Here is a 27,799-nt window from a genome sequence, read left to right as displayed (position 1 = left end):
CCACATTTGCTATACGCCAGTCCTGTGGTACAGACCCTGTTATTATGGAATCTTTAAAGATTAAAAATAATGGTCTATCTATGACTGTGCTTAATTCCTGCAGTACTCGGGGGTGTATCCCATCCGGGCCCGGGGATTTGTCCACTTTAGTGATTTTTAGACGCCGCCGTACTTCTTGCTGGGTTAAGAAGGTGACATTTAATTGAGGATTGTTGTTATCCCTGATCATGTTATCCGTCATGGGATTTTCTTGTGTAACCACTGTTGAAAAAAGTCATTGAGCATATTGGTTTTTTCCTCATCCACCATTTCACACAGACTATTTTTAAGGGGACCAACACTATCATTTTTTAGCTTCTTACTATTTATGTAGTACTAGATTATGGCCCGATGCTATCGCATCGGGAGGATGCGATAGCATCACACCTCTTGCCATGTTAACTCTCAACACACACACTCCTCAACACACACTCCTCTCACCTTTCACCATCTCCACTCGCATCCACTCACTCTTTCACTCCACATACGACCCTTTCTCTCTCACTCCATCTCTCATACTCACACCGTCATCGTCGCTGCCCCGACATCTTCCTCCGCCGCCGCGATCCTGGATCCAGACGTTCTCCAGGCCGCCGACATGTTCTTGCGGCGACGCCATCTTGGATTTCGTGAAATCCCGCGATATTCAAGATGGTGTCGCCGCAAGAACATGTCGGCGGCCTGGAGAACGTCTGGATCCAGGATCGCGGCGGCGGAGGAAGATGTCGGGGCAGCGACGATGACGGTGTGAGTATGAGAGATGGAGTGAGAGAGAAAGGGTCGTATGTGGAGTGAAAGAGTGAGTGGATGCGAGTGGAGATGATGAAAGGTGAGAGGAGTGTGTGTTGAGGCGGTGTGGTGTGTTGAGGGTTAACATGTGAGTGTGTGCGGTGACGTCACCGGTTACAACTGGACGGAAGTTGTTACAACCGGAAGCTGCTTAGGGCATTTATTATTATAGATAGAATATTTTGGGATTATTTTTACTTTCTCTGGCAATGAGTCTCTCTGTCTCAATCTTTGCTGTCTTGATTTGCTTTTTACAGAATTTATTTAATCTTCTGTATTTAGTTAATGCCTCATCACTACCTACTTGCTGTAATTCTCTAAATGCTTTCTTTCTGTCCCTTATTGTGCCCCTTACAGCTCTATTTAGCCATAGTGGTTTCCTCCTATTTCTCGCAGGTTTATTCCCATACGGTATATATTGTGCACAGCTCCTATTCAGGAGGATAATAAACGTCTCCCATTGTCTTTGTGTATTTTTATGTCTCAGGATATCGTCCCAGTTAATTGCACCAAGATCATCTCTCATCCGTTGGAAATTTGCCTTCCTGAAGTTTAGTGTCCTTGTAACCCCTCTACTACACATCTTATTAAAGGATACATGAAAACTTATTAATTTGTGATCACTGTTACCCAAGTGACCCTCAACCCTTACATTTGATATGCGGTCTGGCCTGTTGGTTAATATTAGGTCTAGCAGTGCCCCCCTCTTGTTGGGTCCTGAACCAGTGGTGAAAGGTGATAGTGACAACGATGAGAAACAATCACCTTTGCTGAACTGCAGGTTTCGGTTCCCCAATGTATTTCGAGGTAGGTGAAGTCCCCCATAATAATGACTTCTCCTTGAGTCGCTGCTTCATCTATTTGCTTTATGAGGATATTCTCTGTTGCTTCCATTATTTTTGGAGATTTATAACAAACCCCTATCAGTAATTTATTATTTTTCCCCCCTCCCCTTATCTCCCCCCACAGGGACTCTACATTCTCATTAGATTCATATATATTATCACGCAGGATGGGTTGTAAGGATGATTTTACATATAAACACACGCCTCCCCCTCGCTTATTTGTTCGGTCATTTCTGAACAGACTATAGCCCTGTAAATTATCCGCCGGTCACGGCTCTCATCCAGCCATGTCTCAGATATCCCCACCATGGCAGAATTATGCTCCAACAACATTAACTCCAATTCCTCCATCTTGTTGGCGAGACTTCTGGCATTAGTATACATGCACTTTATGTATCTCTCTGTACCTCTATTCTTTCTTATTACCTGTTCTAACCCCACCCCCCATGCCACCCCCACCCCCAATGTCATTATTTGTGCCCAGGTCTCTATCTGCACTGTCTTCCCCTCCTATAAAAGGAATACCCTCCCCCCCGTCCCTAGGTTAAACACTCCTCCAACCTTCTAGCCATTTTCTCCCCCAGCACAGCTGCTCCCTCCCCATTGAAGTGCAGCCCGTCCCTAGCGTAGAACCTGTAGCCAACTGAGAAGTCGGCCCAGTTCTGCAGGAACCCAAACCCCTCCTTCCTACACCAATTCCTGAGCCACTTATTAACCTCCCTAATCTCCCGTTGCCTCTCTGGTGTGGCACGTGGTACAGGAAGTATTTCCGAAAATACCACCTTGGAGGTCCTTGCTTTAAGCTTACAGCCTAATTCCCTGAAATCCTCTTTAAGGACCTTCCACCTACCTCTAACTTTGTCATTTGTGCCAATGTGCACCATGACCGCTGGATCCTCACCAGCCCCTCCCAGTAATCTGTCAACCCGATCAGCGATGTGTCGGACTCGAGCGCCAGGTAGGCAGCACACCGTTCGACGATCCCTGTCTTTGTGACAGATTGCCCTATCTGTTCCCCTAATAATTGAGTCTCCCACTACCAGAACCTGTCTGGCCTGCCCTGCTCTCCTATTTCCCCCCTTACTGGAGCAGACACTCCTCCGGCTTTCAGAGGACATGCCTTGCTGCAGCGGTGCTACTCCTGCACTAACACTCCCCTCATCTGCCAACTTAGCAAACTTATTGGGGTGTGCCAGATCCGGACTAGCCTCCCTGGCGCTCTTCCCTCTACCCCGCCTTCTAACTGTCACCCAGCTAGCTGCTTCATTGTCCTGCAGCTCCAACCTAGCATCCCCCCCCTCATCTATCTCAGTGAGCGTCTGCTCAGTGAGCAGAAGACTCCTTTCCATATTGTCTATGGATCTCAGTGTTGCCAGCTGCACATTAGATCCAGTATCTGGGCTTCCAAATGCACAACGTGCTCACATCTCGCACAGCAGTATGCACCCTCCACCGGCTGTTCAAGGACTGCATACATGCGGCAAGACGTGCACTGGATGGCATTGGCAATAGTGGAGCACATCCTAATGGGAATTGCACCAGACAGGAAAGATAAGCAAAAAAATATATAAAGTATTAATAAAATATAACAGCAATTCAGTAATACCTCCCTTGGAAACTCCCTGAATCCAAAGTCACTGAATCACAAGTCACACACTTACCACAGTTCGCCCTTACGCTCAGGTCACACTCAGCTCGCTCACACTTGCTCAGGCAGAAGATTTAAAAGAGATTTTTTTTCCCCTTTTACCAGCACACCACCCTGCTGCTCAATGCACTTCCAAAAGGAGTTGAGCCCCAACCAGCTGCCCCATATAAACCCTTAATTAGGAACTCCCACCCTTAATTAACCCCTTGTGAATATAGTTACACCTCAAGATTTAAATGCAATATAGTTAACCCTTAAAAACACAGATAGTAAAATATGAGATTAACCCTGTAGAAAGAAAAAATAGGATAAACAAGCCCCCAAGCCCCCCAAAAATTAAACAGGTAGAAAGCGCTCAGCAACCTACAATTCAGCAACTCACACAGGTATCTGTTATAGGTTTTCCAAACACCTCTTCACTGAATCACAAGTCACACACTTACACTTACACTTCGCACTTACGCTCAGGTCACACTCAGCTCGATCACACTCGCTCAGGCAGAATTAAAAGTCCTACTCTAACATATTAGTGCAGATGCATATAATCCTGTCGGGTTTGTATCTGAATTTTTTGGAGGATTTTTTCCTCTTTTTGAGGTTTTCATGTTAGAGTAGGACTGGCAAGGGTAAGGAACTTTGACGCAGTTTGTCAGCTTCCGTATTAAGGCCTCAATATCAACCAATACCTGACATATATTGAGATGTTTTTTGTGCACTTTTTATATCTTTTTCAGGGTGCAGTTGGGCCCAAATGGTTCTGTAAACTTGTGGCCTCTGTTCACACGGGATGCATTCTAGTTGGCACTGGGCAGCCCCCCTATATGGTGTTACTAAGAGGCTGTAAGCCAGAAGCCCTGCATTCCCTGTGTGAACACTGCCACATGGGGATTATTTCTTCTGCACTGGTGGACCACACGGCCAATCCCTGATTGTAGGCTGGCTGTTTCATTTGGTGTTTATGCACCTGTGCAGCTGCCATTTTACTTGGGTCCGCTGCACCCTGTATTAGTGCAGATGCATATAGGCCTGTCTGGTTTGTATCTGAATTTTTTGGAGGATTTTTTCCTCTTTTTGAGGTTTTCATGTTAGAGTAGGACTGGCAAGTGTAAGGAACTTTTTCAGTCAGGGAACTACACCTGGGATAATTGGTCGCCGGACAGCTGCTTCAATGAGGTCTGGCCACCCGGCATCCTGCAGTGAGGGAATTATAAAATGCTCTGACCGCAGCCACCCAATTAGCTTATAAAATCCCTTCAGTCACTCTCAGCAGTGCCCAGACCACACTTTGCCGCCACCAGCTCCAGATTTCTCTGCTTAAGTTATAAACTTAATAGAGGGGTTTGAAGCCAACCCAATTCAGTAGTGTAATTATCTTAAAGGCACGTGTACATTCGCCACAGAGCAAGGAGGCAGAACTAATAAACTTTATGGTTCATTCCCAAAATGGGCAGTGTTTATAGCAGATAAAACAAGGCTTTACAAAATGAGACATTAGATATGTACAATGCAAATATAAAATAAACGGGATTACCAGAACAGAGAGTAACACTTACAGTTGCTTAGATGGTCTTAGGCCAACCGTGTGGGGAGAAGGCTGAGCCACACGTCTCCACTCATCTGAGAACCTCTTGGCATGAGATCTCTAGCTGGAATGGCTGAATTTTAGGGGAGGAATACCTTATAGCCTAGGGTCGGTGAGATCATAAAAGGGGCTGTCTGGTATGTTCCTCCCCCTGCTCTAGGAGTTACAATTCTGACTACAAAACTTATAATGACTATATCTCGCAGAGGGTACCTCGTATAAACACGCACATAATATCATTTTCTTTAGCCTATCGGAGGGTATAATTCAAGACCAAACATGCAGTAATTATGTCACACCGTTTAGGAGAAATCCATTTCTCGGTTTCTGTGGGTGCTAGAACCGTGAAAATTAAGGGCCAGAACACTGGTTTCGTGCCCTATGCAGATATGTAATTTTCACACCTCTGCCGCGTATTGTTTTCTCGATCCAGCCTCTTTAATATTTCCCAGACTTGTATCCAGCTGCATGGTGCTTCAAACAAAATAAATCCTTTCCTGGCTAAGGGGGGGAAAATCCTCACTGGGATCTCAGATTACACAGAGCTGTGGGTGAGGAAGGGGGGGGGTCGCAGCTATGTGACAGGCAGAGTCTCATCTGTAGTTTAGAGAATGGAAGATTCTGGAATGTTCCAGAGAAGTCATATCTTACTTATCATTACAACATCATTGTCCCACACAGGGTCCCCAACCTCATTTACAGGTCAGGGGTGAAGGTCAAAGGGGATCATTGTTTCACCAAGCTAGTTCAATATGTTATTAGCATATTAGCAAACAATACGGTACTGTGGGGCTGATATCAGATGGCAACAACAGCCATTCATCAATTACCAAATAACAGCTCATCATCCTACAAGAGAACACCATGAAAATCAGTAAAATATTAATACAAACAAAATGTTCCCCACATACCGTATCCCACCATCACAGAGGGCATTTACTGACCAGACATCTCAGGAGGGCGACATTTCGGATTTTACAATCATTTTTCAGGCTGGAGCTATAAAGTATTCTAATGTACTGAGATAATGACTTTTGGGGTCTCATTGGCTGTAAGCCATAATCATCAACATTACCAGAAATAAACCCGTGACATAGATCACTCTGTAATGACTCTATAGGATAGAGGACAGTCACGTTTTGATGTTGTGATAAGCACCTGTATGTGAAGCTGCTGGAACCTCTGGAGTCCACAAACCTCAAGGTGTAGGATCCTCCAAGGGCTGCAGTTCTGTATAAACCTACTATTCAGCCGCCCCTAAGCAGCGCTCACAAGCAGAGACGGCTGCAGTGGCCCCGACATTCATGAAGACTCATTGTAAACTAGCCATGTCTACTGATGATGCTGTGTAACCCTCGATGGTCCAGATGGATGGAGTCGAGGATGGTTAATGGACGGCCACCATGTCCCAGCAAGGCGGTGGTGGAGTCATGTTTTGGGCCAGAATCATGAGCAGAATGCTGGTAGCCCCTTTAGGGTCCCTGAAAGTGTTAAAATGACCTCGAAAGTATATACTGTAGAGTTTCTGACATCCGCTTTCTCCCATGGTGCACAAAAAGAGAAGAACCGTGAACTACACCGTCCGTAGCAAAATCATCTTCACGCTGATAATGCCCCATCTCATGCTGCAGAGAAGATCTGAGTCATTGGCTGCTATGGGCATAAAGGGAGGACACTCGTGGGTGGACACCACCCTCCCCTGACCTCAGTACTATTGAGAACCTTTGGGGTATCCTCTGCAGATCTATGAGGGGGGGGCGATCACAACAGAACAGGAGCTCTGGGGGCGATTCTGACATCCAGCAAAGAAATTCAAGCAGAAACTCTCCAAAAACGCAGAATATCAATGGTTGCAGAATTGTGGAGGTGAAATCCCAGAAGCACCGATGAGACATGGACTCGGCCTGAGGAGGTTCCTGTTGGAAAAGCTTCTGGTGTCAGTAATGTGACGTCTAACGCTGCAGATCCCACAAATGACCGATCTCAGCGCTTCACAACCTACAAAATGTCCGGACTCTCGATCTCCAGGAGAATTTGTTGCTTTCTGAGGGTTTTAGTTTTGGAATAAATCCTGTTCTCATTGGGAGATTTGTCTGATGAATGTAATTTATCGTCCAACGTTGATGATTGGACGTTATACGACTCATCCGCATCCAGGATAAATGAGAGGAAAATACTAACATTTCTGGAATAATTTAGAACGCACTGTAGATGAATGAAGGGAAGGGGTTAATGGGCATCTTACCGAGCTGCCACTTCCTGGAGCACATAGTTTCCATCATCCAGATAGGCAGTGCCGGTTCCATCATGGCAATTGCCATATTGGCGAAACAGATGGATCCTGCAACAAGGAGAGAAAGCAAAATGATTGATGATCAAGAACTAGAGACGAGCGGACACCTGGATGTTTTGGTCCGGTGAGTTTGGACAAACTGTTACAAAAAGTTCGGGTTTGGGTACCAGAACAGATCCCGAACCCCATTCACTTGAATGGGGGCCCGAACATCCAGTGTTTGCTGCAATGTAAAGTGCATGACAGCGTGGCAAACACCGCTTCTGATCGGTTGTGAAATCACCCCCGCCGGTCAGAGAGCCGCGGTTCCCACGCTGTCAAAGACAATCACCTGTGATCGGAGGTATAAACTTTACCTCCGGTCACTGGTGTCAGCTGATGGGACTACAGCTCCCACCATCCGACACCTGTTTCTGCTAATTACAGGGAGAGCAGGAGCGGCAGATGGGGGTATTCATTAGCAGCTCCTGCACTGTAAATAAATAATTAAAAAAAAAAAAAACTTGTGGGTTCCCCTGTATTTTTGCTAACCAGCCAGTTAAAACTCACAGCTGGGGGCTGCAACCCTCAGCTGTCAGCTTTAGCAAGGCTGGTTATCAAGAATAGAGGGGTCCCAACACTGTTTTTTTAATTATATAAATAATTAGAAAAACAGCGTGGGGTCCCCCTCCATTTTTGACAACCAACCTTGCTAAAGCAGACAGCTGGGGGCTGGTATTCTCAGGCTGGTAAGGGACCATGGATATTGCCCCCCCCAGCCTAAGAATAGCAGCCCACAGCTGCCCAGAAAAAGCAAATCTATTAGATGCCCCCATTCTGGTGCTTTGCCCGGCTCTTCCCACTTGTCCTGTAGCAGTGGCAAGTGGGGTTGATGTCACCTTTGTATTGTCAGGTGACATCAAGTCCACTGCTTAGTAATAGAGAGGCGTCTATAAGACACCTATCCATCACTAATCCATTAGTTGTATGGTAAATAGAGACACAGCTAGAATAAACTCCTATTTTTCAAATAAGACTAAACACAGTTTTCCATTTTTATTTAAAAGCCTAATCCCAGCGAAGCCCTCGATCTCCTGAAATAAAAGTAAAATAAAAAAACAACAATAGACCATACCTATCCGTCATTCTGTCCCGCGCCGTAATCCATGTCTGGGGGATAAACAGTTTTCAACCTGGATGGTGCAAAGATGCGACACAAACGCTACAGCCAGATCAAGAATGACTGTCACACCTGTGACTGCAATCCCCCATTCTAAGAATGGCTTCCGGACACTCAGAACCAGAAGCATGCAATGAATGATCCAGCCTAACATATTTCTTGAGCAGAGACCTGTGGAACACATTGTGGAATTTAAGAACCTGAGGTAACTCAAGACAAAAAGCTGTAGTGTTAATAACGGCAGTTATTTTATAGGGACCAAGAAACTTAGGTCCCAGCTTCTAGGAAGTGATCTTCAAGCTGATATCCTGGTAGACAACCAAAGTCATCGCACTTAGGTCCAGACCTGGCGAGCGTTATCTGTCAGCCATAAGTTTGTACCTGTCTCCCATGATCTTCAAATTACTCTGAACCCCTACATCTTTCCTGTATCTGAACCCCTTAACACACAGAAGAAAGCGACAAAGCAATACATTCCTCCTCAGGGACTCCCGAAGCCCCTCACACACTAAAAGTGCCAAACTGTGGATGGAAACTGTATGCACCAAAGAACGGTGACCTGCCAGTAGATTATTAATAGCAAACTCGGCCAACGGTAAGTAAGATGCCGAGTCCTCCTGGTTTTCAGAGACAAACACCTGAGGCAGGTATCCAAATTCTGATTAATGCGCTCGGTCTGTCTATTCGATTGAGGATGCAAAGCAGAGGAAAGCAGAGCTGCACTCCCAGTTGAGAACAGAAAACTTTCCAGAACTTAGAAACAAATTGGGTCCCCCGATCTGACACCACATCGGAGGGAACCCCGTGAAGCTTCACAATCTCAGTAAAAACCTGAGCAAGAGTCTTGGCGCTCGGAAGTGCCGGTAATGCGATGAAATGCACCATTCTACTGAACCTATCTACGACCACCAGAACCACCGTCTTGCCTGCAGATACCGGTAGGTCAGTAATAAAACCCATGGACAGGTGTGTCCATGGTCTACTAGGAATGGGAAGTGGAAGAAGTGGACCAGACGGATGGGTATGCAATACTTTAGAACGCACGCAAACACTTCAAGCAGACACCTGTTCAACCACATCCTGTTGTGTCCGTGTGGCGGGGCGGGACATGCAGGGCCTTTGCCTCTGCCGCTTCCAGCCGCCTTCTGTTGCGTCAAGACGAGGCCCAACCCACGGCCTCGCGTCACTTCCGGCCGTGTCAAGGCGAGGCCCCGCCAATGGCCTCGCATCACTTCCAGCCGCCGCCAGTCCGCTTCTGGCCATCGATGATGCCAGGCCTGCTCCACAGTGTCCCTCCGGCAGGCACAACTGCACTACCTGCACAGAGGGACGCCGGAGCAGGAGCAGCACAAAACTACGCAAGCCCAGGCCTGCTCCACAGCGGCCCTCCAGCAGGCACAGAAACGCTGCTTCAGAGCACGCTGATCGGTCCCTCCAGACCGACCAGTGCGCTCTCCAGCAAATACAGTATATAACATGTACACGCAATGCGCCACGTAACACAAGCACCCAATACTAAACTACGCTCCGCCAACGCAATCAATGACCCAGTCACAAAATAATATAGAGGTCACATTAACCACCGCCCCTCCAAACACTACACAAAATACAATTCATAGTGACGTACCATTAACGCCCTCGTTACACAGCACTACACTACCAGTCACAGCCCGTAACACACATAACGAGCCAATTACATCAGAATTAACGGCCCCTAACACACCCCCTATTCATGGCTGGCGCAGACATATACGGCGCAGACACTCCCCATCCTCCTCCGAAGAATCCCGCCATCATTCCCTCTGTCCCTCTAAATGTCACTACTCTCATTACCGCCCTCGACACAGCTCACATAGGAGGCTCCTCTAGATGGCGTTCACCATCCCCATCCAATTGGTCCGACGCATCTGAGAGTCGTGAAAGGCTGTCTCAGACACACGACAGACGTCATGTGTCCCAGCTACGGCAGTCAGCCACAGCGACCCATCCTGGGCCGCCAACCAAGTCATCACACATACAGGAACCGGAGTCCCTCCAGCCGGAGACACTCGGGATCAGACACTCGACAGTCGCCAGCTGTCTCATGCTCCGCCATTGGCCGATGGCATGGGAGGACCATCTCCCAGGGCTTCCACCCAACACCGTGCAACCCCGATAGCCAAAGCCGAGGCAGAAGAAACCCATCATGCGCCAAACAGTGGTGAGTTTTTAACATCCAACGAACACCACGTAGTAAATAATACAACCAACGACGAATTAGCCGCCGCAGCAATTAAGGCGCTAGCTCAACACTTAACACGACCATGCGGGCCAGGCGATAACAGGACAACACTTCAATCAGCTGGTTTACATAAAGACGCTTTCTTCCGTGGCATTAGCCCGCTAGGTGCCCACATAGACCAGGACACTAGAGAGAATATGGAATAATGATGACGTGGACATATGGTCATTATTGTCAGTGGATCAACCGCTGCTCCGAATTATTTATCAGGACCTAATATAAAACTCCTACAAATCCCATGGAGGTTCAGCCTGGCGGAGGTATGATGAGGAGTTCTGCAGGCGGTTGGCCCTACAGCCCGATCTAGGTTGGGGAGTGAAAGCCACTGATTTGTGGTTATGTCTAATGCTATCACAAAATCAGCCCCCCTTTTCATCAGCGACCACTAATTACTCCGCAGCCACAGGCCAACAGTCAGTGGTCGTACGAAAACCCGGGGCCTGATGGCTTTTTAATGAAGGAAGCTGCCGTTTTCACACGTCGTGTAGATTTAGGCACGACTGCTCAGCTTACGGGGGGGGGACATCCAGCATAAAGATGTACCCGTCAGGGGAGCAGAGCGCCTACAAGGCAAAACCCCGGTGAGCGTAACTGCGATGGGCCCTTGGCTAAACATTTACCCCAATAAAGAAGCAGCACGGCAACTATACTCCGGCTTTAAAAACGTTTTTTTCATTCCCCTCAAATTCAGTAGAAGTCTAACATTAGCTAAGGCTAGATTCACACTAGCGTTTGTGGGCGCAGCGCCTCCGCTAAGCCCCGCCCCTGGCCGCACCCCCTCCGGTCAGTTCCTCCTCTGATCACATGACGTTGCTGTATTTAGCATTGGATACGCTGATCGTGCGCTGACCATGCGCTGGTCTGATTTTGCTGGCGCTGTGCCCTTTTGGCGCTGCGCCCAGATCACGAAAACGCGCTGTGTTGCATCTTTGTGCTCTGGGCGCAGCGCCAAAAGGGCACAACGCCAGCAAAATCAGACCAGCGCATGGTCAGCGCACGATCAGCGTATCCAATGCTAAATACAGGATACACTGATCGCATGCAGCGTCATGCGATCAGAGGAGGAACTGACCGGAGGGGGCGCTGTGCCCACGAACACTAGTGTGAAACTAGCCTAACAACCTAAAATCGGCGCGCGAATTCCCTGAGATATTAGAACAAAAAATAAAAAAAGAGGTTGAACTAGGTAGATTGGTGGGTCCTTTTCTTTCGGTGCCCTTCAAAAATTTCAGAATCTCACCACTAGGCATTATTCCTAAAAAGGTGCCTGGCAAATATCGGCTAATCCATCACCTCTCTCACCCAAAGGGCGATTTGGTTAACGATGCTATTACTCCAGAAGAACCTTCCGTCACATATGTGTCATTCCATAGGGCGGTGGAAATAATTTGTGAAGCCGGCCTCGGCGCCCTACTGGCAAAATCAGACAGAGTCAGCTGTTACCCGTGCACCCCGAATGCTTCCACTTGTTAGGTTGCAAGGTGGACCAGCACTATTATTTTGATATGTGCCTGCCGATGGGATGTTCCATCTGGTGTCACTATTATTCGGTACTTTCTTGGACCGGGTGGTCCGTTATGAAACAGGCAGCAATTCGCTGATTCACTACCTGATGATTTTTTGTTTGCCTAAAATTCTAAATTCTGCACCTTCCTTCTTGAAAAATTTAAAATTCATAGCAAAACATTTTGGCATGCCACTATCATCCGACAAAACAGTCGGCCCATGTAACGTGTTGCCCTTCCTGGGCATTGAAGCAGACACCAAGATAATGGTTTTTCGCTTGCCAACAGATAAAATACAAAAAACGATACAGATGGTCGAATGTTTCTGTGCAGCTAAAAAAGTCACCCTCCAGCAAATGCAGACCTTACAGGGTCTGCTGACATTCGCCTGCCGTGTAATGCCAGCCGGCAGAGCCTTCTCTCGACGGTTGTCGCTGGCAACAAAGGGCATCGCCCAACCGGGTCATAGAATTAGAATCCCTCGACCCTTGAGGGCAGACTTACTAGTATGGAAAACATTCCTGCAATCCTACAATGGCCATACCTGCGTCATGGCAAAAGAGACAACAAGTAAGGAACTAGGACTAGCGGTAGGGGGAAATAGCCGAGACGGTTTTGTAGCAATCTACAAAAACCAATGGTGCAAAGGCACCTGGCCGGAGCTTTGGGCTTCATCAAACTGGGGTAGCGATCCGGCACTGCTAGAAGTTTCTGCAATCGTATCATCAGTCGAGTTATGGGGTACAATGCTGGAGAACACAAACATCCGATTTTTAGCCTAAACAAGATGTCATCCGCCTCCCCGCCCTTGCCCGCCCTCCTACGCCGACTAACTCTGCTATGCCTGACACAACATTTGGTGTGGAGCCACTGTAACAACGGACGTAGATGTTAATCTTATTAACGCATTGTTATCGTCTGAGAGAGGTGTCAGAGGGCTACGATGGCAACAGATTTTCCCGGAAATGTTAAACATCGTTAAGACGGCTAAAGGGCCGGTCATTTTGGTGGCAATGATCTGGTTAAAAGGAAGACTGCTGAACTCAGTACGGTGATGTCAGACAGAGCGTTTTACCTGCATGTTACCAGATATGGTATTGGTGTGGTCGGAGATGGAGCCACGAGCCGTCTGGCATGGGGCAATGGACGCCAAAGCCATAGAGCGATGAAGAAGAAAGATCAACGCGCGGATGGCGAAGTTTGTGAAAGGAAAATACAGTCTGGCATTGTGGTTCGCCACCACCAGCTGGAAGGAGATGATGTGGCATTAAGATCGCTCGGAGTTCACCTTACGGACACTGGGCTCGACAGATTTTTATCCGCCTTGCAGGACGGAGTCGAGCAGGCACTAAGGTTGCTGGTTGGGGGACGGAGTCCTGTGTAAGTCAGGAAGTTGTAGAGTAGGACAAAGGTTTGTGACCGCTCGTTGGCCGGCTCACATGTCGGTGGGGGACAGGGCATACGGCAAGGAGACGTTACGAAGTGTAATTGCCTTTCTCTGCCTATGTAATTAATAAACTGTGACCGACCTGTTTCAACCCATCTAGGCCTGTCTGTGTTTTATTGTGGGATTGGGGGGAGGGGGGAAGGCAATGTTTGAGACACACGGGTCGACACAGTCTCACCGCATCCTATCCATATGTAGGGAAGGTGACCTGACGGACGGACTTGTCTGTAGGGAGAAGGGACGGTTGGTGCACTGTAGACGGATGTTTGTAATGACAAAAGGCAAACAGCTGGGGAAAACGGAAAAGAAGTGCAGTACCTAAGTTTGACCACAAGATGGCAGGAGGGAGCGTGAGAACAGGACTTGACAGCAGCTTAAGGCTACGAAACCGCTTAGTCATGGGGGCGGAGAGACAGGAACCCAGGAGGGGATTTCCCGAGCAGGGAGATAAATAGGACAGGACGGGGTTCCAGAGGGTTCCAGTCCTGGGAGGAGCTCAGGAGGAGAAGAGACAGTGAAGGAGAACGAACAGTAGAGGAGAGCTCGACCAGGGGACTGAGAAGAGACAGTCAGGGGGGTGGCCCTGACACGAAGAACCGCAGAATAGACAAGGCCCCGGGGTACCAAATCGACGACGACCTCGGACTGGTGAAGCGCTGGCGGTAGATAGGCCTAGGGCAGCCCCAGTGAAAGAGCCGCGAGGAACGTCACTACGACAGAAGGAAGGTGCAGGTACCCGGGCCTGAGTACGGAGAGCTGTGAAGGTGCTGCGGTGTATGGCTACGGTCGTCAGGAGGACGGCCAATAAACTCGGACCTGTTGTACCCGAAAATCTGCCTCCGTCTCTGTGTCGTCTGTGCGCGGTAAGCAGTGGACCACCCCCCAATCTGGCCCTTACTACACATACACTGTGTTATGTATCTTGCGGAGACGGAGCATCTTCGCAAGATAAATAGACAAGCTGTGGTCTATAAAGACGCGCCGCATGTCCGTAATTTCGAGTGTGTCACCCGCCTGTCTGCATGCATAGTGGAGACAGATTTCATAAAATCTCCTCCACTATGCTGTAACATCTGGACGCAGCGTTCAATCCGCAGCAAATCCTGATGTAATCATGAACGTGGAAGCATACCCTTAGAGTGATCAATGAGTGGAACAGCCACGAGAGGTGGTGAGTTCCCCTTCAATGGAAGTCTTCACACAGAGGCTGGACAGACATCTGTCTGTGATGGTTTAGTGAATCCTGCATTGAGCAGGGGGTTAGACATGTAGACCCCGGAGGTCCTGATGACCCTGGAGGTCCCTTCCAACTCTAACATTCTATGTGACACTTAGATTACGCACAGGGGACATCCTGTCACTAAGCATGGGACTTATGAAGGGAATTGCTTGCATTAGAAATTTTTACAGAGCAAGGAGCGGAACGTAGGCTGAAGTACAGAGCCGGGTACAAGAGAGAGAAGAGGAGCGTAAGCTAGAGCCCAGAGCCGGGTTAAGGAAGAAACTACGCACAGAGCGAAGACTTGTGCTAAAGGAGCAGGATAGGTCAGAATACAAAGATATAGCTCAAGGCAGAGTACATGGCCAAAGCACGTACAGACAGCACGGCGAGGCATCGTACAGAAACTGGGTGGTGCAAGAGAGCACGATAGGAAAGAGCAAAGAAAGAGGCAGAGCACGTGCAAAGGAGCACAACAGAGCAGAGGACAGGAAAGCCGTGGGGAACGGTACCTATAGAGGCAAGGTAATGGACACGAGGCAAAGTACAGGACACGAGGCAGGTACAGGACACGAGGCAAAGTACAGGACACGAGACAAGGTACAGGACACGAGACAAGGTACAGGACACGAGACAAGGTACAGGACACGAGGCAAAGCACAGGACACGAGGCAGGTACAGGACACGAGACGAAGTACAAAACACGAGACAAAGCACAGGACACGAGACAAGGTACAGGACACGAGACAAGGTACAGGACACGAGACAAGGTACAGGACACGAGACAAGGTACAGGACACGAGGCAAAGCACAGGACACGAGACAAGGTACAGGACACGAGGCAAAGCACAGTACACGAGGCAAAGCACAGGACACGAGACAGGGTACAGGACACGAGGCAAAGCACAGGACACGAGACAGGGTACAGGACACGAGGCAAAGCACAGGACACGAGACAAGGTACAGGACACGAGGCAAAGCACAGGACACGAGGCAAAGCACAGGACACGAGACAGGGTACAGGACACGAGGCAAAGCACAGGACACGAGACAAGGTACAGGCCACGAGGCAAAGCACAGGACACGAGACAAGGTACAGGACACGAGGCAAAGCACAGGACACGAGACGAAGTACAAAACACGAGACAAAGCACAGGACACGAGACAAGGTACAGGACACGAGGCAAAGCACAGGACACGAGGCAGGTACAGGACACGAGGCAAAGCACAGGACACGAGACAGGGTACAGGACACGAGGCAAAGCACAGGACACGAGGCAGGTACAGGACACAAGGCAAAGCACAGGACACGAGACAGGGTACAGGACACGAGGCAAAGCACAGGACACGAGGCAGGTACAGGACACGAGGCAAAGCACAGGACACGAGACAGGGTACAGGACACGAGGCAAAGCACAGGACACGAGACAAGGTACAGGACACGAGGCAAAGCACAGGACACGAGGCAGGTACAGGACACGAGGCAAAGCACAGGACACGAGACGAAGTACAAAACACGAGACAAAGCACAGGACACGAGACAAGGTACAGGACACGAGGCAAAGCACAGGACACGAGGCAGGTACAGGACACGAGACGAAGTACAAAACACGAGGCAGGTACAGGCCACGAGACGAAGTACAAGCCCAGAGCGTGTACGAAGAAGCACAACAGGCAGGGTGCAGGGGGCACAGAATACAGGGAGCAACTGAGCAGAGACCAAGCAGCTCTTGCAGACAAGCAACACAATAATCAGTCCCCTCCCATAGGAAGAGGCAGCCTGATATAGGGCTTCAGCACTTGGACTTTCGGGTCAGGCCCTCCAGGATCACAGAGAGGATTTCCGGGTCAAATCCACCAGGACCATAGAGAGGACTTCCGGGTCAGTCCTCCAGGACCATAGAGAGAACTTATGGGTCGGGTCCTCCAGGACCATAGAGAGGATCGCTAGATCAGGTCCTCCAGGACCATAGAGAGGATCGCTGGATCAGGTCCTCCAGGACCATAGAGAGGATCGCTAGATCAGGTCCTCCAGGACCATAGAGAGGATCGCTGGATCAGGTCCTCCAGGACCATAGAGAGGATCGCTGGATCAGGTCCTCCAGGACCATAGAGAGGATCACTGGATCAGGTCCTCCAGGACCATAGAGAGGATCGCTGGATCAGGTCCTCCAGGACCATAGAGAGGATCGCTGGATCAGCTCCTCCAGGACCATAGAGAGGATCACTGGAACAGGTCCTCCATGACCGTAGAGAGGATCACCAGGTCGGGTACTCCAGGACTATAGAGAGGAATGCTGCGTCTGGTCCTCCAGGACCACAGAGAGAGTTGCTGGAACAGGTCCTCCAGGACCATAGAGAGGAACCGTTTTAGGCAGCATGGAGATGAGCGCGCGAACACACGCCGGGCACAGGCATCAGCCGAAGGATCAAGCACAAGAGATGTGCGTGCGCACCAGCAACGACACGCAGCCGTAAGGAGAGATGCGAGTGCGCACTAGAGGGAGCTCCCGGAGTGGCCACGAGGACCCAGGTCCGGGAATCATGCGGCGCAAGCGGCATGACAGTTGCCCCCTCGTTACACACTAAGAATGCCTCGCCTCCTCGTTAGATACTAGGAATACGTCGCCCCCTCATTACACGCTGGGAACACGTCGCCCTCTCGTTACACGCTGGGAACATGTCGCCCTCTCGTTACATGTTGGGAACACGTTGTCCCCTGGCTACATGCTGGGAATGTTTTGCCCCCTTATTAGACGCTAAGAATGTGTCTGCACGCTAAGAATGCGTTGCCCCCTCTTTACGCGCTAAGAACGTGTCGCTCTCTCGTTACGCGCTGGGAATGCATCGCCTGCTTGTTATATGCTGGGAACGCATCGCCCCCTCGCTACATGCTGGGAACGCATCACCCCCTCGCTACATGCTAGGAACGCATCGCTCACTCATTACACACCGCCCCTTTATTACACACTGCGTCTCCATTGCTGCAGCACATAAGCCGCACGTTGTGTGAGCTGTTCGATTGTTTTTAGCGGATTTTACGCCCTTGGACGGCTGCCGTGTCCCTTGTTCCAGAAATGTGCGCCAATCCATCACAGATGCAGCCTTCAGTGTCTGGAGACTCCTGCTGCAAGTGCACGGGGTCTGTGCGGATCTCATCCTGATACATGGCTGCGAAAACACACCGTCTGTCCAGTGCAACTGAGCGCTGGGAAGAGATGGAGGGTCTGCGGCGCACTGCGAATATTCCACCAGACAGAAAATTCCAGCGTTTCTGCCCCATGTGCACGGAGCCAAAGACTCAGGCGCTTTCACATACGACGTCTGTAGATCTCCCCCCGGATATCGCACGAGACCACTATTAACCATGACCATACAGGAATTACCAAAGTGAACAAAGTCACCAGACTTCCGGTCACCGCCATTTGCCAGATATTAATAATATATTTTATTTCTATAGCGCCGACATATTCCGCAGCACTTTACATTTCAGAGGGGACTTGTAGAGACAATAGACATTACAGCATAACAATAATCACATAGATCATAACAGATACCAAGAGGAATGAGGGCCCTGCTCGCAAGCTTACAGTCTATGAGGAAAGAGGGAGACACGAAAGGTGGGTGGTAACAGTTGCCCTGATTGTATGGACCAGCCATAATGTTAAGTGTGTAACAGTACAGACACAGAGGGCTAATGGATGCATAAAGCATGTGGGAACATGATGCGGGGAACCTGGTTATGGTAAAACTTTTGGCTGTGCCACACAGGGATAGGTTAGGTTAATGCGTTGAGGCGATAGGCCAGTCTGAATAAATGCGTTTTCAGGGCACACTTAAAATTGTGGGGATTGGGGACTAATCGTATTGACCTGGGAAGTGCATTCCAAAGAATTGGCGCGGCACGTGTAAAGTCTTGGAGACGGGAGTGGGAGGTTCTGACTATTGAGGATGCTAACCTCAGGTCATCAGCAGAATGGAGGGCGCGGGTAGGGTGGTATACTGAAACAAGGGAGGAGATGTAGGGTGGTGCTGAGCCATGGAGGGCTTTGTGGGTGAGGGTAATAAGTTTGTACTGGATTCTGGAGTGGATGGGTAGCCAGTGTAATCACTGGCACAAGGTAGAGGCATCGGTATAACGATAGGTGAGGAATATGATCCAGATCGCTCGGTCTAAATGCCCCTCTGATCCTGGGTATTTTGGGGGTCTGCCCCCCCGCTCTAATCACATCAGCCACAGCTGCTGATCTGTGACTTGTACCCAGAAGTGGCTGCTCAGGATACGCCTGCACCGCGGCCGAATCCTGGAGACAGCGTGGAGTCACCATCCAGCACGGACAGTAATTACCCGACACACAAGAGACGAGAGCGAACGTGACAGATCTCACAAGACGTCCATTACCCTCGGAGAGGGACGGTGCAGGGGCCGAGAGCACAGGAAATTACATCCCAATCCTCCAGCGTCTGCTCTGTCACCGATAAAACAAACTTGGTAAAAATCAATGAAAAATCAGAAAATAACTAAACAACACATCACAAACGGCAGGAGAGATTCTGAAGAGACCAGACCCCTAAAAATGCAAGACCACATCACTGCTATATCTGATGACATACAGCACGGAAAGCAGAACTAGGCGCGAGAACTATTCACTCAATTTCTCCTTTAGTCCCAGAGCCCCCGGTGTATGACATCCAACCCCATAGACCCCCGGTGTATGACATCCAACTCCATAGCCCCCCGGTGTATGACATCCAACCCCATAGACCCCCAGTGTATGACATCCAACCCCATAGACCCCCGGTGTATGACATCCAACCCCATAGACCCCCGGTGTATGACATCCAACCCCATAGACCCCCGGTGTATGACATCCAACCCCATAGACCCCCGGTGTATGACATCCAACCCCATAGACCCCCGGTGTATGACATCCAACCCCATAGACCCCCAGTGTATGACATCCAACCCCATAGACCCCCAGTGTATGACATCCATCCCCACAGACCCCCGGTGTATGACATCTTACCCCATAGCCCCCCCGGTGTATGACATCCAACCCCATAGCCCCCCGGTGTATGACATCCAACCCCATAGACCCCCGGTGTATGACATCCAACCCCATAGACCCCCGGTGTATGACATCCAACCCCATAGACCCCCGGTGTATGACATCCAACCCCATAGACCCCCGGTGTATGACATCCAACCCCATAGACCCCCAGTGTATGACATCCATCCCCACAGACCCCCGGTGTATGACATCTTACCCCATAGCCCCCCCGGTGTATGACATCCAACCCCATAGACCCCCAGTGTATGACATCCATCCCCATAGACCCCCGGTGTATGACATCTTACCCCATAGCCCCCCCGGTGTATGACATCCAACCCCATAGCCCCCCGGTGTATGACATCCAACCCCATAGACCCCCAGTGTATGACATCCAACCCCATAGACCCCCAGTGTATGACATCCATCCCCACAGACCCCCGGTGTATGACATCTTACCCCATAGCCCCCCCGGTGTATGACATCCTACCCCATAGACCCCCGGTGTATGACATCCAACCCCATAGACCCCCAGTGTATGACATCCAACCCCATAGACCCCCAGTGTATGACATCCATCCCCATAGACCCCCGGTGTATGACATCTTACCCCATAGCCCCCCCGGTGTATGACATCCTACCCCATAGACCCCCGGTGTATGACATCCAACCCCATAGACCCCCGGTGTATGACATCCAACCCCATAGACCCCCGGTGTATGACATCCATCCCCACAGACCCCCGGTGTATGACATCCAACCCCATAGACCCCCGATGTATGACATCCATCCCCATAGACCCCCGGTGTATGACATCTTACCCCATAGACCCCCGGTGTATGACATCCATCCCCACAGACCCCCGGTGTATGACATCCAACCCCATAGACCCCCGGTGTATAACATTCGGCCCCTCATCCCCAGTGTAATAACTCCCGGCCCCCCGCCATGCCGTCTGCCTTTACTACCATGTGACAGAGCAGCCGGTGGGGCAGAGCTCCTGACACCAGCGCGGTCCTGTAATGGGGCCACCGGGTGAACAAGTCCGTCCTTGACATTTCTCCCTCCTGAATCTTCCCCCATCTCCTGTGACTAATATTACTGAGAAGTGGAAGGAACCGCAGCAACTCAGCGATGAGCGGAGACCCCAGAGATGTATCTAGGTTTTCTGGACCTGGGGCAAGGATTCAGTTTGGCGCCCCCCCCCGCACACGTGCGATCTGCACACAGTCACCTGCCGACGAGCCACTCAACGTTCAGTGAAAAGCTGAGAGAAGCCGGAGAGAAGCTGGTAGTCACCCGACGGCCATGTGGTGAGTGCTGGAGCCAGCGAGCGCCGCTGAGTCCCGACAGTGAGGACACTCCAGGCTGCCGGGGGCTTCCTTTTAGAATTCCAGGGGGCCGCGAGGTTTGAGATGAAAGTCTGCAGTAACTAGAGGTGGCTGCAGCCTCTGAATTCTCACAGTGCAGGCACTGCACACATTTAGGATTCTCCCTTGCACAAGTATGGGATTTGTATACTTCTGCCCACTAGACGTCGCCGGCCTCTTCATGGAGTGAGGACACACCGTCTAGTCAGCACCTGACCGCAGGTATGTAAATTACCGGCACCAGAGAATCCTGACAGTGTGCAGTGTGACAATTCAGAAGTCTGCAGTCACATAGAATGTCTGCAGACTCAGCACAGATCTGGACAACCCTGTAATGCTCCTGACATAAATCTATATACAGTTGGGGCCAAAAGTATTGACACCCCTGCAATTCTGTCAGATAATACTCAGTTTCTTCCTGAAAATGATTGCAAACACAAATTCTTTGGTATTATTATCTTCAGTTAATTTGTCTTAAATGAAAAAACACAAAAGAGAATGAAGCAAAAAGCAAAACATTGATCATTTCACACAAAACTCCAAAAATGGGCCAGACAAAAGTATTGGCACCCTCAGCCTAATACTTGGTTGCACAACCTTTAGCCAAAATAACTGCGACCAACCGCTTCCGGTAACCATCAATGAGTTTCTTACAATGCTCTGCTGGAATTTTAGACCATTCTTCTTTGGCAAACTGCTCCAGGTCCCTGATATTTGAAGGGTGCCTTCTCCAAACTGCCATTTTTAGATCTCTCCACAGGTGTTCTATGGGATTCAGGTCTGGACTCATTGCTGGCCACCTTAGAAGGCTCCAGTGCTTTCTCTCAAACCATTTTCTAGTGCTTTTTGAAGTGTGTTTTGGGTCATTGTCCTGCTGGAAGACCCATGACCTCTGAGGGAGACCCAGCTTTCTCACACTGGGCCCTACATTATGCTGCAAAATTTGTTGGTAGTCTTCAGAATTCATAATGCCATGCACACGGTCAAGCAGTCCAGTGCCAGAGGCAGCAAAGCAACCCCAAAACATCAGGGAACCTCCGCCATGTTTGACTGTAGGGACCGTGTTCTTTTCTTTGAATGCCTCTTTTTTCTCCTGTAAACTCTATGTTGATGCCTTTGCCCAAAAAGCTCTACTTTTGTCTCATCTGACCAGAGAACATTCTTCCAAAACGTTTTAGGCTTTTTCAGGTAAGTTTTGGCAAACTCCAGCCTGGCTTTTTTATGTCTCGGGGTAAGAAGTGGGGTCTTCCTGGGTCTCCTACCATACAGTCCCTTTTCATTCAGACGCCGACGGATAGTACGGGTTGACACTGTTGTACCCTCGGACTGCAGGGCAGCTTGAACTTGTTTGGATGTTAGTCGAGGTTCTTTATCCAACATCCGCACAATCTTGCGTTGAAATCTCTTGTCAGTTTTTCTTTTCTGTCCACATCTAGGGAGGTTAGCCACAGTGCCATGGGCTTTACACTTCTTGGTGACACTGCGCACGGTAGACACAGGAACATTCAGGTCTTTGGAGATGGACTTGTAGCCTTGAGATTGCTCATGCTTCCTCACAATTTGGTTTCTCAAGTCCTCAGACAGTTCTTTGATCTTCTTTCTTTTCTCCATGCTCAATGTGGTACACACAAGGACACAGGACAGAGGTTGAGTCAACTTTAATCCATGTCAACTGGCTGCAAGTGTGATTTAGTTATTGCCAACACCTGTTAGGTGCCACAGGTAAGTTACAGGTGCTGCTAATTACACAAATTAGAGAAGCATCACAGGATTTTTCTAACAGTGCCAATACTTTTGTCCACCCTCTTTTTTATGTTTGGTGTGGAATTATATCCAATTTGGATTTAGGACAATTCTTTTTGTGTTTTTTCATTTAAGACAAATTAAATGAAGATAATAATACCAAAGAATTTGTGTTTGCAATCATTTTCAGGAAGAAACTGAGTATTATCTGACAGAATTGCAGGGGTGTCAATACTTTTGGCCACAACTGTATATATAAAACTGAATGAATATGTGTGTATCACCAACCAAATCACAAAGCATGTTACATGTCAACAGAGCTGTTTAAAAGAAGCTGAGCTGTGATTGGTTGCTATGAGCAACTTTTTTCCCACTCCACAACACCTCAGCAGACACTGACATGGTGGGAGAAATCTAGCATCCCCGGGAACATAAGCTCCCAGCCATCATCTGTCCCCCAGAAAGGAGCAGAGAGCACATGACAGAAATGAATCCCCCCCCTGCCCATATACTCATCACACATCCTCCACCCCATAGGCACATCTTCCCTCTTAAAGGGATCTATGGTCTGGAAGTCAGGGCAAATCCATCCAGCGCTCTGGTTATGACCCCAGGCTGATGGGATGATGTGGGATATTAGGGGTAGTAGTCCGGTGGCTCTGGCTGACGGGATGATGTGGGATATTAGGGGTAGTAGTCCGGTGGCTCTGGCTGATGGGATGATGTGGGATATTAGGGGTAGTAGTCCGGTAGCTCTGGCTGATGGGGATGATGTGGGATATTAGTGGTAGTAGTCCGGTGGCTCTGGCTGATGGGATGATGTGGGATATTAGTGGTAGTAGTCCGGTGGCTCTGGCTGACGGGATGATGAGGGATATTAGGGGTAGTAGTCCGGTGGCTCTGGCTGATGGAATGATGAGGGATATTAGTGGTAGTAGTCCGGTGGCTCTGGCAGACGGGATGATGTGGGATATTAGGGGTAGTAGTCCGGTGGCTCTGGCAGACGGGATGATGAGGGATATTAGGGGTAGTAGTCCGGTGGATCTGGCTGACGGGATGATGTGGGATATTAGGGGTAGTAGTCCGGTGGCTCTGGCTGATGGAATGATGAGGGATATTAGTGGTAGTAGTCCGGTGGCTCTGGCAGACGGGATGATGTGGGATATTAGGGGTAGTAGTCCGGTGGCTCTGGCAGACGGGATGATGAGGGATATTAGGGGTAGTAGTCCGGTGGATCTGGCTGACGGGATGATGTGGGATATTAGGGGTAGTAGTCCGGTGGCTCTGGCTGACGGGATGATGAGGGATATTAGGGGTAGTAGTCCGGTGACTCTGGCTGACGGGATGATGAGGGATATTAGGGGTAGTAGTCCGGTGGCTCTGGCTGACGGGATGATGTGGGATATTAGGGGTAGTAGTCCGGTGGCTCTGGCTGACGGGATGATGTGGGATATTAGGGGTAGTAGTCCGGTGGCTCTGGCTGACGGGATGATGAGGGATATTAGGGGTAGTAGTCCGGTGACTCTGGCTGACGGGATGATGAGGGATATTAGGGGTAGTAGTCCGGTGGCTCTGGCTGACGGGATGATGTGGGATATTAGGGGTAGTAGTCCGGTGGCTCTGGCTGATGGAATGATGAGGGATATTAGTGGTAGTAGTCCGGTGGCTCTGGCAGACGGGATGATGTGGGATATTAGGGGTAGTAGTCCGGTGGCTCTGGCAGACGGGATGATGTGGGATATTAGGGGTAGTAGTCCGGTGGCTCTGGCAGACGGGATGATGTGGGATATTAGGGGTAGTAGTCCGGTGGCTCTGGCTGACGGGATGATGTGGGATATTAGGGGTAGTAGTCCGGTGGCTCTGGCAGACGGGATGATGTGGGATATTAGGGGTAGTAGTCCGGTGGCTCTGGCTGACGGGATGATGTGGGATATTAGGGGTAGTAGTCCGGTGGCTCTGGCTGACGGGATGATGTGGGATATTAGGGGTAGTAGTCCGGTGGCTCTGGCTGACGGGATGATGTGGGATATTAGGGGTAGTAGTCCGGTGGCTCTGGCTGACGGGATGATGAGGGATATTAGGGGTAGTAGTCCGGTGGCTCTGGCAGACGGGATGATGTGGGATATTAGGGGTAGTAGTCCGGTGGCTCTGGCTGACGGGATGATGTGGGATATTAGGGGTAGTAGTCCGGTGGCTCTGGCTGACGGGATGATGAGGGATATTAGGGGTAGTAGTCCGGTGACTCTGGCTGACGGGATGATGTGGGATATTAGGGGTAGTAGTCCGGTGGCTCTGGCTGACGGGATGATGAGGGATATTAGGGGTAGTAGTCCGGTGGCTCTGGCTGACGGGATGATGTGGGATATTAGGGGTAGTAGTCCGGTGGCTCTGGCTGATGGAATGATGAGGGATATTAGTGGTAGTAGTCCGGTGGCTCTGGCAGACGGGATGATGTGGGATATTAGGGGTAGTAGTCCGGTGGCTCTGGCAGACGGGATGATGTGGGATATTAGGGGTAGTAGTCCGGTGGCTCTGGCTGATGGAATGATGAGGGATATTAGTGGTAGTAGTCCGGTGGCTCTGGCAGACGGGATGATGTGGGATATTAGGGGTAGTAGTCCGGTGGCTCTGGCAGACGGGATGATGTGGGATATTAGGGGTAGTAGTCCGGTAGCGCTGGCTGACGGGATGATGTGGGATATTAGTGGTAGTAGTCCGGTGGCTCTGGCTGACGGGAAGATGTGGGATATTAGTGGTAGTAGTCCGGTGGCTCTGGCAGACGGGATGATGTGGGATATTAGGGGTAGTAGTCCGGTGGCTCTGGCAGACGGGATGATGTGAGATATTAGTGGTAGTAGTCCGGTGGCTCTGGCTGACGGGATGATGTGGGATATTAGTGGTAGTAGTCCGGTGGCTCTGGCTGACGGGATGATGTGGGATATTAGGGGTAGTAGTCCGGTGGCTCTGGCTGATGGAATGATGAGGGATATTAGTGGTAGTAGTCCGGTGGCTCTGGCTGACGGGATGATGTGGGATATTAGGGGTAGTAGTCCGGTAGCGCTGGCTGACGGGATGATGTGGGATATTAGTGGTAGTAGTCCGGTGGCTCTGGCTGACGGGATGATGTGGGATATTAGTGGTAGTAGTCCGGTGGCTCTGGCAGACGGGATGATGTGGGATATTAGGGGTAGTAGTCCGGTGGCTCTGGCAGACGGGATGATGTGAGATATTAGTGGTAGTAGTCCGGTGGCTCTGGCTGACGGGATGATGTGGGATATTAGTGGTAGTAGTCCGGTGGCTCTGGCTGACGGGATGATGTGGGATATTAGGGGTAGTAGTCCGGTGACTCTGGCTGACGGGATGATGTGGGATATTAGGGGTAGTAGTCCGGTGGCTCTGGCAGACGGGATGATGTGAGATATTAGGGGTAGTAGTCCGGTAGCGCTGGCTGACGGGATGATGTGGGATATTAGTGGTAGTAGTCCGGTGGCTCTGGCTGACGGGATGATGTGGGATATTAGTGGTAGTAGTCCGGTGGCTCTGGCTGATGGGATGATGAGGGATATTAGTGGTAGTAGTCCGGTGACTCTGGCTGACGGGATGATGAGGGATATTAGTGGTAGTAGTCCGGTGGCTCTGGCTGATGGAATGATGTGGGATATTAGTGGTAGTAGTCCGGTGGCTCTGGCTGACGGGATGATGTGGGATATTAGGGGTAGTAGTCCGGTAGCGCTGGCTGACGGGATGATGTGGGATATTAGTGGTAGTAGTCCGGTGGCTCTGGCTGACGGGATGATGTGGGATATTAGTGGTAGTAGTCCGGTGGCTCTGGCAGACGGGATGATGTGGGATATTAGGGGTAGTAGTCCGGTGGCTCTGGCAGACGGGATGATGTGAGATATTAGTGGTAGTAGTCCGGTGGCTCTGGCTGACGGGATGATGTGGGATATTAGTGGTAGTAGTCCGGTGGCTCTGGCTGACGGGATGATGTGGGATATTAGTGGTAGTAGTCCGGTGGCTCTGGCTGACGGGATGATGTGGGATATTAGGGGTAGTAGTCCGGTGGCTCTGGCAGACGGGATGATGTGAGATATTAGTGGTAGTAGTCCGGTGGCTCTGGCAGACGGGATGATGTGGGATATTAGTGGTAGTAGTCCGGTGGCTCTGGCTGACGGGATGATGTGGGATATTAGTGGTAGTAGTCCGGTGGCTCTGGCTGACGGGATGATGTGGGATATTAGGGGTAGTAGTCCGGTGACTCTGGCTGACGGGATGATGTGGGATATTAGGGGTAGTAGTCCGGTGGCTCTGGCAGACGGGATGATGTGAGATATTAGGGGTAGTAGTCCGGTAGCGCTGGCTGACGGGATGATGTGGGATATTAGTGGTAGTAGTCCGGTGGCTCTGGCTGACGGGATGATGTGGGATATTAGTGGTAGTAGTCCGGTGGCTCTGGCTGATGGGATGATGAGGGATATTAGTGGTAGTAGTCCGGTGACTCTGGCTGACGGGATGATGAGGGATATTAGGGGTAGTAGTCCGGTGGCTCTGGCTGATGGAATGATGAGGGATATTAGTGGTAGTAGTCCGGTGGCTCTGGCAGACGGGATGATGAGGGATATTAGGGGTAGTAGTCCGGTAGCGCTGGCTGACGGGATGATGTGGGATATTAGGGGTAGTAGTCCGGTGACTCTGGCTGACGGGATGATGAGGGATATTAGGGGTAGTAGTCCGGTGGCTCTGGCTGACGGGATGATGAGTGATATTAGGGGTAGTAGTCCGGTGGCTCTGGCTGACGGGATGATGAGTGATATTAGTGGTAGTAGTC

General features: G+C 50.1%; 1 protein-coding gene across 1 annotated transcript in view; it reads right to left on the bottom strand.

Moving 5' to 3' along the window:
* Positions 1-27,799, bottom strand: part of SLC18A2 (solute carrier family 18 member A2) — a 226,356-nt gene that overhangs the window by 46,948 nt on the left and 151,609 nt on the right. The window contains exon 10 of the mRNA XM_073559899.1: positions 7,149-7,244. Coding sequence (XP_073416000.1) covers positions 7,149-7,244 — 96 coding nt within the window. The remainder of the gene's footprint in view (positions 1-7,148; positions 7,245-27,799) is intronic.

This window comes from Dendrobates tinctorius, unplaced genomic scaffold, assembly GCF_039654945.1.
Source record: "Dendrobates tinctorius isolate UK_male_01 unplaced genomic scaffold, ASM3965494v1 ptg000279l, whole genome shotgun sequence".
Classification (NCBI taxonomy): domain Eukaryota; kingdom Metazoa; phylum Chordata; class Amphibia; order Anura; family Dendrobatidae; genus Dendrobates; species Dendrobates tinctorius.
This window is presented reverse-complemented; position numbering and strand designations above follow the sequence as displayed.